Raw genomic sequence first — 13023 nt, forward strand, 5'->3', positions numbered from 1 at the left:
ATCCAACACCATCACAGTTTTCATCTGGTTGTTTTGCTCCAACATGCTGTGAAGTTCAGTTTTTACCTGAATCAATACAGAGATTCTATTTCCAACCAAGACTGGAATAAAAATTAGAATGTTATGAGGTTATTAATGCAACTAAATCCTTTCAGATGGAAGGATTTACTTCTAAGTTCTAATTCAAGTTTCAGTTGGAGCACATTGCATCCACAAAGAAAAACAGCGAAACCTTCATAGCAACATTTAATAAACCTAAAGCTTCCCTGTTGGCTCATTGGTGGAGTTTGTTACTGAGCATCTGAACCTTAAATCCAGTGAGACGACCATCTTCAGTCGAGGCCAGTCAGAGAACTTCAAGACCTTCCATCAGCTGGACCAGATGTGGCATCATCTCCCTCTGAACATCTGGATGACAGGAGAAAAGACAGAAATCAAACACAGATCACACAAATACAATTTATTCACTTTCATCATTTTATAAAAGTAGCATGAACTTTATTAAAACTTGACTACATCAGTAATGAAAGTAAATGTTTTTATCTCGTGTTGAAGCTAAATTTAAAGCCAATTTTAATGATAGTTTATCCTGAGAGGAGTGAGAATGGAGCTTTTCTTTCCTTTTTAGAAAATTTCCTCAAAATATTCTGTTTATTATTGGCTTTAGAAGCATTTTTCTTTACTTATTTATTTTTAGATACCTCAGACTGATGCACTTTGCTGGTTTTCAGATAATTTCATGTACAATGACAATAAAGATCTTCTAACATATTTTGCTAAAACAAGAACTGAAACCTTCTCAACCATCTCTCAGTCCGCAAAATTCCAGCTGCGACAAAGAATTATCTGATGTAGTTATTATTATAATCTTTACTGAACCAGCCCTGGAATTAATAAAAATCTGTATATGGATATGATTTTCTCTGATGGAACCACTAAAACTGCATCCAATAAAGTAACTCTCTTCTGCACTGCACACATAGAACACTTTTGTATAACTCTGGATGTCAGAGTAAAGGCAGACAGATCCACCGATCAGCCACAACATTCTGACCACTGACAGCTGAAGAGAACAACATCCATCATCTTGTTCTAATGCAACGTTCTGCTGGGAAACCTTGACGTTCATGTGGATGTTTGACATGTATCTGTGTGAGCATCTGTGGGATGGTCCAGGATCAGCCTGGTCTAGGTAGGACCCACCCTGCAACCCACAGGATCCACAGGATCCACAGGACATCCCCAGAGGTTCTGATGAACCACTGGGTCAGAGGAGTTTTAGCAGCATAAAGGGACCAACACAGTATTAGTCAGGTGGTCAGAATGTTCTACTGTTATATTGTCATGCTGATTATATGATCAGTAAATGTTAACATCAATTATAACGTCCACATTGATCAGGAAAAAAAAAAACTATCAGTTCATGCAGAAACTGTGGGGTTAAACCTAAAAACACAGACCTCAACAGCAGTTTGTTTCAAAGCAGAACACCAGCTGGTTTTCACTAAAGAAGCTTTCAGAGCAACAATTAAATGACAGTTTTGTTCTCATTAAGTTCACAGAGTCAGAATCAGCCAAAATAATGTACACACATCAGGAAAAGAAAAACTTTAATAAATATTTCATTTGTATAAATACTTCTATACATATAGATTCCTCTTTCTTTTTTTTGTAATTCACTTTTTTATTAGTTTTCAACTTTTATAACAGAGTTAAACGAAAACATAACACCAATAATAACAATAATAGTAACAATAATCACAAATGAATAAATTAAGAAAAAAAATAAATAAATGAAACAAATAAAACAAAAAACAAAAACAAACAAAAAAAACAAACAAACAAAAAAGGAAAAATTATAAAAGTAAACAGAACCAAGATAAGACAGAATTAAGTCTCTCGTGTTACACAGGGTAAACAATTAAATAACTCATCTTTCCAAAAGAACGATAGAAACAGGCATAGGCTAAGGCAATAAGACATCAGCACAGGTGTCATATATCACTGTACTCATACTTTGTGTTGCCAAGATAGAAGTCCAGTCACAAGAGATACAAGATACAAAATACAAATCATGAGAAAAGCACACATTACCATCCATTCAGCTTATTCCTTCCCATGTACTACTTCAACCATAAAGGAGCCCCATATCTTTTGAAATATATTTAGTTTATTATTAATTTTAAAGATAGACTGTTCAAAATTTGCTATTTTAGTCATTTCCCCCATCCATTCACTAAAGGATACTATATTATCAGTTTTCCAGTGTCACCCTGTGGAGAGAGCCAGCCTACACCACAGGGTCTGTTGAACTGTGAGGCCCTCCTCTCTCACACCTTTTCCTAATGGACAAAGTGCAGGGTTCTGCACAAACTTTGTACCGAGTACTTTGTTGACAAATCAACAAAGTCTTATTAGTTATTATAGTCTTCCATAAATTGTGGGTCAGGTGACAATCATAAAGCATGTGTAAGAGTGTGCCTTTACTCCTGTGGCATCTCCAACATAAATCTGAGTCCCGCAGTTTCAGTTTGGCCATCTTACATGGGGTCCAATAACATCTATGAATGATTCTGTATATAATTAATCTGGTCTGTATTTCCCTTGATATCTTATACCATGACCCTGTAATATCCTTCCACATCTCCTCAGATATTTCTCCTCCCAAATCTTCCTCCCAAACCTTCTTGAGACCTGAAAGTCCTGGTGGGTGAGATTGTCTCATTAAGCTATAAAATGCTGATGCTGTTTTTTTGGTCAGCTGATTGGCCTGTATCATTTCCTGTACTAATGTTTGCTTTATTAGAGGTGTCCTCTTTTGCATGGATAACAAACAGCTTCTCAATTGGAGGTACTTCCAGAAATCTGTTTTAGGTATATGGTATTTAGTCATCATCTGTTCAAAGGAGATAAATATATCTCCCTCCAAGACATCCTCAATGTATATAATCCCTGCCTCAGTCCACGTCCGCCAGAATAAGGCTTTTCTGCCCACCTTCAACAATTTATTATTCCAGAGTGATGATTTTCGAGTGAAAAGGGGCTTTGACCCTACAATTTGGTGTGAAGTCCTCCAGGTTTCTCTTGCAAACCTCAATAATGGACTATTAAATGGGATTTCTCCCTCTGTCTGAGTTATGAAGGCGTGAATGGAAAACGGTTCTGTAAGTTCCCTCTCAATTGATACCCAAGCCGGGGTTTGACCATCTGCACAATATATTTTAGATAGCTGATTAAGCGAAAAAGCATAGTGATACCAATCTACTCTGGGCATTGCAAGGCCTCCATCCTCTTTGGCAGCGTACAATTTAGTTCTATTAAGGGATGGCCTTTTACCTGACCATAGGAATGTTTCTACTATTTTATTGAACTTTTTCAGTACAGGAAGTGGAAAATTCAGGGGTAACATATAAATAATATAATTAATTTGTGGGACCACTATCATTTTCAAAATATTTATTTTACCCAGTAGAGAAAGTCTCAGCTTATCCCAATTTTGAAGTTTACTCTCAATTTTCAGTATGAGGGGGAGAAGGTTTTCCTCCATTATATCCTTTAGGCCTGGAGTCAAATAAATACCTAAAAATGTCAAGCCAGAGGGAAGCCACCTAAACTGCCAGCCCTGCCTGACTTCTGGCGTACACCCCTTAGACAATGGCATTGCTTCTGACTTGCCCCAATTGACTTTGTATCCTGAAATAGTAGCGAAGGAGCCGATCACCGATAGCATGTGTGGTACAGCTACTTCAGGATTTGTAGACACCAACAAAATATCATCTGCATACAGCAACAGTTTATGTTCCACCTGCCCAGCTTTTATACCCTTTATATTAATGTTATCTCTAATAGCGATTGCTAAAGGTTCCAGTGCTAGCGCAAAGATTAATGGGCTTAGGGGACAGCCCTGCCTTGTACCTCTAAAGACGGGAAAAGGTGTAGACCTCCTTCCATTTGTTAAGACTGAGGCCCGGGGGCTATGATACAACAACTTGACCCAATTTATGAATGAGGAGCCCAAACCAAACCCATGCAGTGTCCGAAACAGATATGCCCACTCCACTCTATCGAACGCCTATAGATTCCTCTTTCTAAGTTGGATCAGATCACGATAACTCTGTGTCCTGTTGTACGATGTTTTCCCAACAGATGGCGCTACCCTCATGAATGGAGCATCAACAAGTGACGTCTACAACACAACAGAAATGTCTGGAAGCCAGTGGCCTCCACTTTGAGCACCTCTTGTAATTGTAGAGGCCAAAGATAACTTTTATTAATCTCATGATGTCTGAATAAATTTGGTATTGAAATATTTGTGCAAGTTTTTCTTTTCCTGATGTGTGTAAACATTATTTTAGCTGACTCTGTATGATGGGTTTCTGACAGGTCACCAGGCAACATCTTTTTATAATAATGACAAACATACCTGCATTCTACAGGAGTGATTTTCCTCATGTGCAGGTAAAGATGTGTGAGGAGCTTAGAGATGACAGGAGCAGGAGTCATCCTCACTAATTCAGCTTCCACCTAGAAACAGAAAGACCACAAACAAACACACTGATATACTCTCAAACGTTCAACCTCACAGCCTCAAAATATCTGTTTAGGAAGTGTTGTGTTTCTAAATTCTGCAGAAAGCATTGACAGACATTCTCTTACAAGGTTGTGTAAAAAGCAGCCTGTCCTCTGAACTACTGAGAAATCTTCCTGAACAAAGTTTCTACGTGTAAATCGGCTCAACAAAAACTAAAACCTCAGTCAGAGATAACAGGTATCGCAAATTATAAACAACTTTCTTTGTTAAGTCAGACTTTCTGCTTCAACCTCACATAAAAAGGGGAGTTTAACTCATCAGGTGACTGAAAATGAACGGCTTGTGCAGTTCTAGATCCAAAAGTAGGATGTTTCATCTCATGTTTTACTACAAATACATGCAGTAATAAATAAATACAATGGCTGGTTGTTAGTTTATTCACTATTAATGTCACTTTATATACTGGATTGAACTTGAGCAGTGGAAGAGAAAAGGAATTTAATGAAATTATGGAGATTCAGAGGTAATGTTGTGCAATGTTAAGTTAAGCTTGGTTTAATTCAAACCAGCTGAATGTTAAACTTCCTTGCAGCTGAACGGGTTTCAGTGAACCTTAAAGTAAAATAACTTTTTTAAAAAGCTAAAATACACAGCAGAGAAATACAGGTTGAGAAGTTCCTTCTAATAATGAGGACAGCTGCTGCAGCAACTAACACAGGTGTTCAGCGGTAAATTAGCCACCTGTGTTAATTAGCCCGCTAGCTAACTTAGCCGCTTAGCTAGCTAACTTAGCCGCTTAGCTAGCTAACGCGTCCGAACCAACTGCTGAAACACAACAAAACACAACTCTTCACAAGTCGCAGACTTAACGTACAACAAGACAACGCTACTGGTTAGAACTATTTATCTTCTTACCGTGTTTTACTCCAAAAACAAGGTCAACAGCAGCCAGAGATGCTAACAGACGTGCTGACCATAGATGCATACAGCAGACTAGATACGCTAGCGAGCTGTCTGATCAATCACTGCTCTCTGGCTCCGCCCTCTGAGAATCTTGTTGTCCTTTAGCTCCACACTTGCTGATGACCACTTCCTGTCTCAGAAAACGAAAAAAAATGACCTTTTTTCGTTTCTGTCTCTTACTGATTTTACTTTTTTTGTTATTCTAAATATAAAATGAAAATCAAAGCATTTTTAAAATTTCGTATATCCCTTTTTGATCATGAAGAGGAAAAACGCATTGTACTTCAATTTTAATTTTTGTATTTTAAAACAAAGACCAAATTGCCATTCGTTTTTTGATTTTCAATACCCGTTTCAGAACGGAAAATCCAACTACCAGATAACTACACGGACCTAAGTGGATGACAAGGAATAGTCTCTAAAATAATAATAATAATAATAATAATAATAATAATAATAATAATAATAATAATAATAATAATAATAATAATAATAATAATAATACATTAATTAAGTGCAAAATGTAAACTGTAAACTAAATAACAAGAAAGAGAGGAATAAACAAAAGTGAATTTAAAGAAAACAGATGTGGAAAAGTCTTCGAATTACATTTCACTTGTAGATTTCGACTGATTGATTGAGATGTGTCACTATTCATAAATAAATCATTAAGTAAATAAATTTTTAAAAAACACATTTTTAAAAACAATTAATAAAAATAAACTAATTATTATTAGTAGTACTGATTATCAACAACAGCAATAATAATAATATATATATATTTTTTTATTATTATTATTATTATTATTATTATTATTATTATTATTATTATTATTATTATTATTATTATTATTATTATTATTAAAATAATAATCCATAAAAACTTCCGTTCTCTTACAAGTATCGCGATACTTCCTCGTGTCGACTCCTGAGTTCTCAGAGCGAGACTTCCGTCCAAACAAAGATGGCGGCTCCCTGATCGTCCATGTGGCTCCAACGTCAGAAAAAACTGCTTCAAAACGTCAAAATAAATTATTAAATTCAGTCGGAACAAACTGCGAAATCTTCGGTGAAGCTCTGAGAGGATTTAAAGATGCAACACGACGACGTAAGTTTCAGAAATTCACCGGAAGCTGCTAGCATGCTGTGCCAAGTCTCCGTGCTAACGTTAGCTGACCGGCTACTGCTGAAATAAAGTTAAAGTCTGGTTGTTTTTCGCTAGTTATCTATATATCATAGTAACCAAACTACCCGCTGAAGTATATTTAAGGTTAGAAATGAGATCCGTGTAGAAATTTAATGTTCAAACAACGTGAGACGTTTGATGTTAAGCTAACGGATCCTGTTTTTCTGTTAAACCAAACTCTATTGTAAAAATCTGCTTTTTAAAAATGATGAGGCTTTTCTACAAACATACACAAGAATTAAAACAGGAGTCAAACACAGATCGTCAGAGGCCTGGGGGGACTTTAAATTCGGCTTGTTTATTATTGTGTTAAATGTTGATATTCTACAGATTAATTCCCTGTGTTTGTGTTTAACTGAGGTGAAGAAGTTAACGTGTAAAATGTGACTCTAGCTGTAAACCAGAAGTTCCTCAGTGGATGTCTGAAGCGTTTTAAATGTGTTTCCTGCAGGTGATCTGGGACATCATCGGGAACAAACAGTTCTGCTCCTTCAAAGTAAAGTAAGTCGAACTGAAGCTGCTCTTCGGGTTTATTTTAAAGTGTGATTCTGTTTCTACATCACTGATTAAATCTGCAGTAAAATCCTGAAACATTCAGACGCTGTTTTACCTCCGTAATCCATCACAGCGGGTTTAAACTGAAACGGTGCCGACATTCAGCTTTTATTAATGAGTTTATGACAGGAATCATTTTAGAATTTCAGCCGTTTTTACACTCGGTCGACTGTTTTCTGTCTCCAGGAGACACAATACCACATTTGGAGTAAGTTTGGGCATATTTTGAGTCATTTTAAGCAATTTTTGATCATTTCAAGTCATTTTTGGGCTTTTTCTGGAACCTTCTGGACCTACAATACCACCCTCGATTGAAAATGTTCACTTTTTTCCTATTTTCTAGGCCCAATAATTATTTAATATTGTCATCTTGGACAAATTTTAGTCATTTTAAACCATCTTTATCTTATGATGATTAAATTTCAGGTAATTTTGGACAAATTTTGAGATATTTTGGACAAAACTCAAGTCATTTTTGGTAAAATGTCAACCAAAGACTGTATTTGAGTAGAAATCTGGATCCATCCATAGATAAACACTGACAGGAACTTTATGGAGACACTAGACCGGAGTGGATTGGAGATTATTTCATTTTTTCCATTTTCAAGGACCCATAATCACCCATTACTGTCATTTTAGAGCATTTTAAGTCATTTTAGACCATTTTAATCTTATTTTATACTAATTTTGAGTCTTTTAGGACATGTTTTTGACACCTTTGAGTCATTTTGAACAATTTTAAAGTCATTTTGGTTCATCTTTAATGTATTTTGGACCACTTTTGAGCCATTTTGGAAATATTTCAATTAATTTCATACAGGATTCAAGTTGTCTTTGGTGAAATGTCGACCAAGACTGTATTTTAGTAGAAATATGGATCCATCCATAGATATACACTTACAGGAACTTTACGGAGACACAATACCAACTAAAACTGTAAATTTTTCACTTTTTTCCAGTTCATGGACCAATAACTAAAAATATGTCTTTTGCTGGATCCATTCAATCGTTCTGATCTAATAGAAACTTCTTCTTCTGTCTGTTTTCTCCACATTTCATGGATGTTAGAGTTTTAAAACATTTCTGAACTCAATCTGAGTAACTCCTCTTGGATCCTACAGTTTTTGGAACATTTTCTGGTGGATGAATCATACTGGAGACACTTTTCCAAACATTAGACTGAAACTTTTCTCCACTGATCAGCTGCAGATTTCCTAATAAAACCTTTCTTTCCTTCTCTGTTCAGGACCAAGAGTCAGAACTTCTGTCGGAATGAGTTCAACATCACTGGTTTGTGTAACCGCTCCTCCTGCCCTCTGGCCAACAGTCAGTACGCCACCATCAGGGAGGAGAAAGGTAACGCTTCCTCAACCTCTAGCTAACCTCTAAATAACCTCTAGCTAACCTCTAGCTAACCTCTAACCTCTGGCTAACCTCTAGCTAACCTCTAACGGACCTCTAACCTTTAACTAACCTCTACCTAACCTCTACCTAACATGTAACTAACCTCTAGCTAACCTCTAAATAACCTCTAGCTAACCTCTAACTAACCTCTAGCTAACCTCTAACCTTTAACTAACCTCTACCTAACCTCTAGCTAACATGTAACTAACCTCTAGCTAACCTCTAAATAACCTCTAGCTAACCTCTAACCTCTGGCTAACCTCTAGCTAACCTCTAGCTAACGTGTAACTAACCTCTAACCTTTAACTAACCTCTAGCTAACGTGTAACTAACCTCTAGCTAACCTTGGTGTGTTTGCGCTGCAGGTCAGTGTTTTCTCTACATGAAGGTGATTGAGAGAGCAGCGTTTCCTGCTAAGATGTGGGAGAAGGTGAGCTTCAAGCCACAACTCACCATTTCTGTTTTAAGTCATACAAACCTTCAGGCGTCGTATTTATGTTTTATGTTTCTCATTTCAGGTGAAGCTCAGTAAGAATTATGAGAAAGCTCTGGAACAGATCGATGAGAACCTCATCTACTGGCCTCGATTCATCCGACACAAATGTAAACAGAGATTCACCAAAATCACCCAGTACCTGATCCGTATGAGGAAACTGGTGCTGAAGAGACAGTAAGTACTGCAGTACTGGAAAATGTACTGCATTCATGTCAAATATACTGCGTTAGACTAAAATATACTGCGTTAATATGACGTTTACTCATCAGTCTAGAACAAACTGCATCCGTCCGCCAGCCTTCATCTTATTCTGCTATTTGTTTCAGGAGGAAGCTGGTTCCTCTCAGCAGAAAGGTGGAGAGCAGAGAGAAGAGGAAAGAGGTGAGTTTACCTGAAAAACTACCTCTGGTCATGTGATCGGTCACATGACCACCCAAACTCCTCACTTTAAAAACAATAACACTTCATTTTTGCTTTTTTTTGAAAAACTATACTGATTAAAAATGTATTAATTGATAAGGGGCAGAAAAAGAAGAAGGTCATGATGTCAGAAAATGTCGATCAGCTGCAGTTCCTGGTTGTTCCACCAGGTGGAGCCTCTTCCTGTTTAATACTGTAGAAACCAGAGGAGGTTAAAGCAGAGAGCCTTGTGGGAGTTTAGCAAGCAACGGGCACCATGACAAAGCCTAATGTGGAGGTCAGTGCCTCCAGTAGGACAGTAGAACAGTTCCTCAGAGGTTGATGGAACCGAGACATTTATTGCTGTAAAAATGGGGTGATTGTGTAGCTGGTTGTTGATTGATATTATTGATTATTGGCTCAGGAAACTGGAGTTTTAGCATTTCTAGCCCGTTAATGTGAGATCTGACTGGTTCCTTCTTCTTCTGCAGGAGAAAGCTCTGATCGCCGCCCAGCTGGACAACGCCATCGAGAAGGAGCTCCTGGAGCGTCTCAAACAGGGAACGGTACGACCAGCAGCGGCTCCAGCTTCAGCCGTACTTCCTGTTGGGGTTGTTTCATGTGTCGTTGTGTTTTCAGTACGGAGACATCTACAACTTCCCGGTCCACGCCTTTGACAGAGCTCTGGAGCAGCAGGACCAGGAGTCTGAGTCCGAGGAGGAGGAAGAGGAGGACGACGAGGTGAGGAAGGAAGCTAACGGTGTTCAAATGTACGAGCAGGAAGACGCTTTATTCTGAAAAGCCGCTCTGTGTGCAGGATGTGGGGCAGAGGGAGTTCGTAGCAGAAGAAGAAGTGGAGGAAAGTGACCTGAGCGACTTCGAGGTACGAAAACCAACGTCCAGACACTTTAATGATTTGTTCTTCAGGTTTAGATGTTAGCATCTGAAGTATCGACTCAGACGTTACTGTGAGTCTATAAGTTTGACAAAAAAGTTCCAATGGCGACAAAAAAACAAGACAAACAACAAAACGAGACAAAAAAAATACACGAGCCCAAAAATGGCAAAATCGAGAAACCAAACGACAAAGTAGACAAACTGAATCAAACCTCTTCCAGCTGATTGGTTGGATCTTAGATTAACTTGTTGCTAGCTAACGTCCTCCATGTTTCCTCTCAGGACATGAACAAGCTGAAGACGAGCAGCGACGAGGAGGAGGAGGAGACCGATGAGGAAGAGGAGGAGGAAGAGGAGGAGATGGAGGTGCAGACGAAGGCCTCCGGGTCCAAAGGAAAGTCTCCGGCCAATGGCTCGGCGGCGAGGAAGAAGCGAGCGTATGTGGAGATCGAGTACGAGACGGAGCCAGTGGCTAAGAGCCGAGCCACGTCGTGACCTGCAGCTGTCAATCAAAGCTGGGACTGATGAGGACACGCCCCCTCCGTTACCACAGCAATGGGCTGGGGGTCGGTCCAATAAACTATTTTATTATTTCATGAGCTGGTTTCACTCATATGGACGTCTCTGATCACCGTCATCGATTATCCTGCTGCTTTCCAATAATTCAATAATAGTTTAAAGAGTCGATCACAGCGTCGTAGAATCTGAAATGTTTTCCAGCAGAAAACAAACATTTACTCCCTTAAAAGAAGAATATCCTCCAAACAGACGTCATGGTTGAACTCACCTGGAAGCAGCTTCTGGTCGGACCGTCAACACAAAGTTGTTGATGAACACGTTCAATATTTCTGAACTCTAAATGTTTGTATGTTCGAAATAAAGGTAAAAAATAAAAATCAACTTTGTTAGAAGTTTCTCTTCAGTCAGATTTTCGTTAAATGGTCAATTTAACTTTTATAACCAATGGTGAGAAATTATTCACATCATTACCTGAAGTAAAACTGCAGAAACACAAACACTGTCCTCTACAGGCAAAGACATAAAAACTACAGGAACACTGTCCTTTACAGGTAAAGACATAAAACTACAGGAACTCTGTCTTCTACAGGTAAAGACAAAAGACTTAGAGGACCACTGTCCTCTTCAGGTCAAGACATAAAACTGCAGGAACACTGTCCTCTACAGGTAAAGACATAAAACTACAGGAACACTGTCCTCTACAGGTAAAGACATAAAACTGCAGGAACACTGTCCTCTACAGGTAAAGACATAAAACTACAGGAACTCTGTCCTCTACAGGTAAAGACATAAGACTTAGAGGACAACTTTCCTCTACAGGTAAAGACATAAAACTGCAGGAACACTGTCCTCTACAGGTAAAGACATAAAACTGCGGGAACACTGTCTTCTACAGGTAAAGACATAAAACTACAGGAACTCTGTCCTCTACAGGTAAAGACATAAGACTTAGAGGACCACTGTCCTCTACAGGTAAAGACATAAAACTGCAGGAACAATGTCCTCTACAGGCAAAGACATAAAACTACAGGAACACTGTCCTCTACAGGCAAAGACATAAAAACTACAGGAACTCTGTCCTCTACAGGCAAAGACATAAAACTACAGGAACACTGTCCTCTACAGGTAAAGACGTAAAAACTACAGGAACACTGTCCTCTACAGGCAAAGACATAAAAACTACAGGAACTCTGTCCTCTACAGGTAAAGACAGGAAGTACAGGTACTCTGTCCTCTACAGGTAAAGACATAAAAACTACAGGAACACTGTCCTCTACAGGTAAAGACATAAAACTACAGGAACTCTGTCCTCTACAGGTAAAGACATAAGACTTAGAGGACCACTGTCCTCTACAGGTAAAGACATAAAACTGCAGGAACACTGTCCTCTACAGGTAAAGACATAAAACTGCAGGAACACTGTCCTCTACAGGTAAAGACATAAAACTACAGGAACACTGTCCTCTACAGGCAAAGACATAAAAACTACAGGAACTCTGTCCTCTACAGGCAAAGACATAAAACTACAGGAAAACTGTCCTCTACAGGTAAAGACATAAAAACTACAGGAACACTGTCCTCTACAGGTAAAGACATAAAAACTACAGGAACTCTGTCTTCTACAGGCAAGGACAGGAACTACAGGAACACTGTCCTCTACAGGCAAAGACAGGAAGTACAGGAACTCTGTCCTCTACAGGTAAAGACATAAAACTGTAGGAACACTGTCCTCTACAGATAAAGACATAAAACTACAGGAACTCTGTCCTCTACAGGCAAGGACAGGAAGTACAGGAACACTGTCCTCTACAGGCAAAGACAGGAAGTACAGGAGCACTGTCCTCTACAGTTAAAGACAGGAAGCACAGGAACACTGTCCTCTACATGCAAAGACATAAACCTACAGGAACACTGTCCTCCACAGGTAAAGACAGGACGTACAGGAACACTGTCCTCTACAGGTAAAGACATAAAAGTACAGGAACTCTGTCCTCTACGGGCAAAGACATAAAACTACAGGAACACTGTCCTCTACAGGTAAAGACATAAAACTACAGGAACACTGTCCTCTAC

At 38.6% G+C, this 13023-nt stretch overlaps 1 protein-coding gene across 1 annotated transcript; it reads left to right on the forward strand.

The window, feature by feature from the left end:
* The first annotated feature begins 6439 nt into the window (after window positions 1-6439).
* mak16 (MAK16 homolog (S. cerevisiae)) lies at window positions 6440-11331 on the forward strand. Its single transcript, XM_023263355.3, has 10 exons — window positions 6440-6602; window positions 7132-7181; window positions 8482-8591; window positions 9005-9069; window positions 9158-9309; window positions 9462-9516; window positions 10026-10100; window positions 10174-10275; window positions 10352-10417; window positions 10714-11331. The coding sequence occupies exons 1-10, from the start codon at window positions 6588-6590 to the stop codon at window positions 10924-10926; spliced, it is 903 nt and encodes a 300-aa protein (XP_023119123.1). The 5' UTR covers window positions 6440-6587; the 3' UTR covers window positions 10927-11331.
* The last annotated feature ends 1692 nt before the right edge of the window (window positions 11332-13023 follow it).

Source organism: Amphiprion ocellaris, chromosome 6 (genome assembly GCF_022539595.1).
Source record: "Amphiprion ocellaris isolate individual 3 ecotype Okinawa chromosome 6, ASM2253959v1, whole genome shotgun sequence".
Taxonomy (NCBI): Eukaryota; Metazoa; Chordata; class Actinopteri; family Pomacentridae; genus Amphiprion; species Amphiprion ocellaris.

Bases quoted from the DNA above. Each gene is read 5' to 3' on its own strand.
- mak16 (XM_023263355.3), top strand. The intron at 7,182-8,481 runs GTAAGTCGAACT...TTCTCTGTTCAG, and splicing joins TTCTGCTCCTTCAAAGTAAA to GACCAAGAGTCAGAACTTCT. The intron at 9,310-9,461 runs GTAAGTACTGCA...TATTTGTTTCAG, and splicing joins AAACTGGTGCTGAAGAGACA to GAGGAAGCTGGTTCCTCTCA.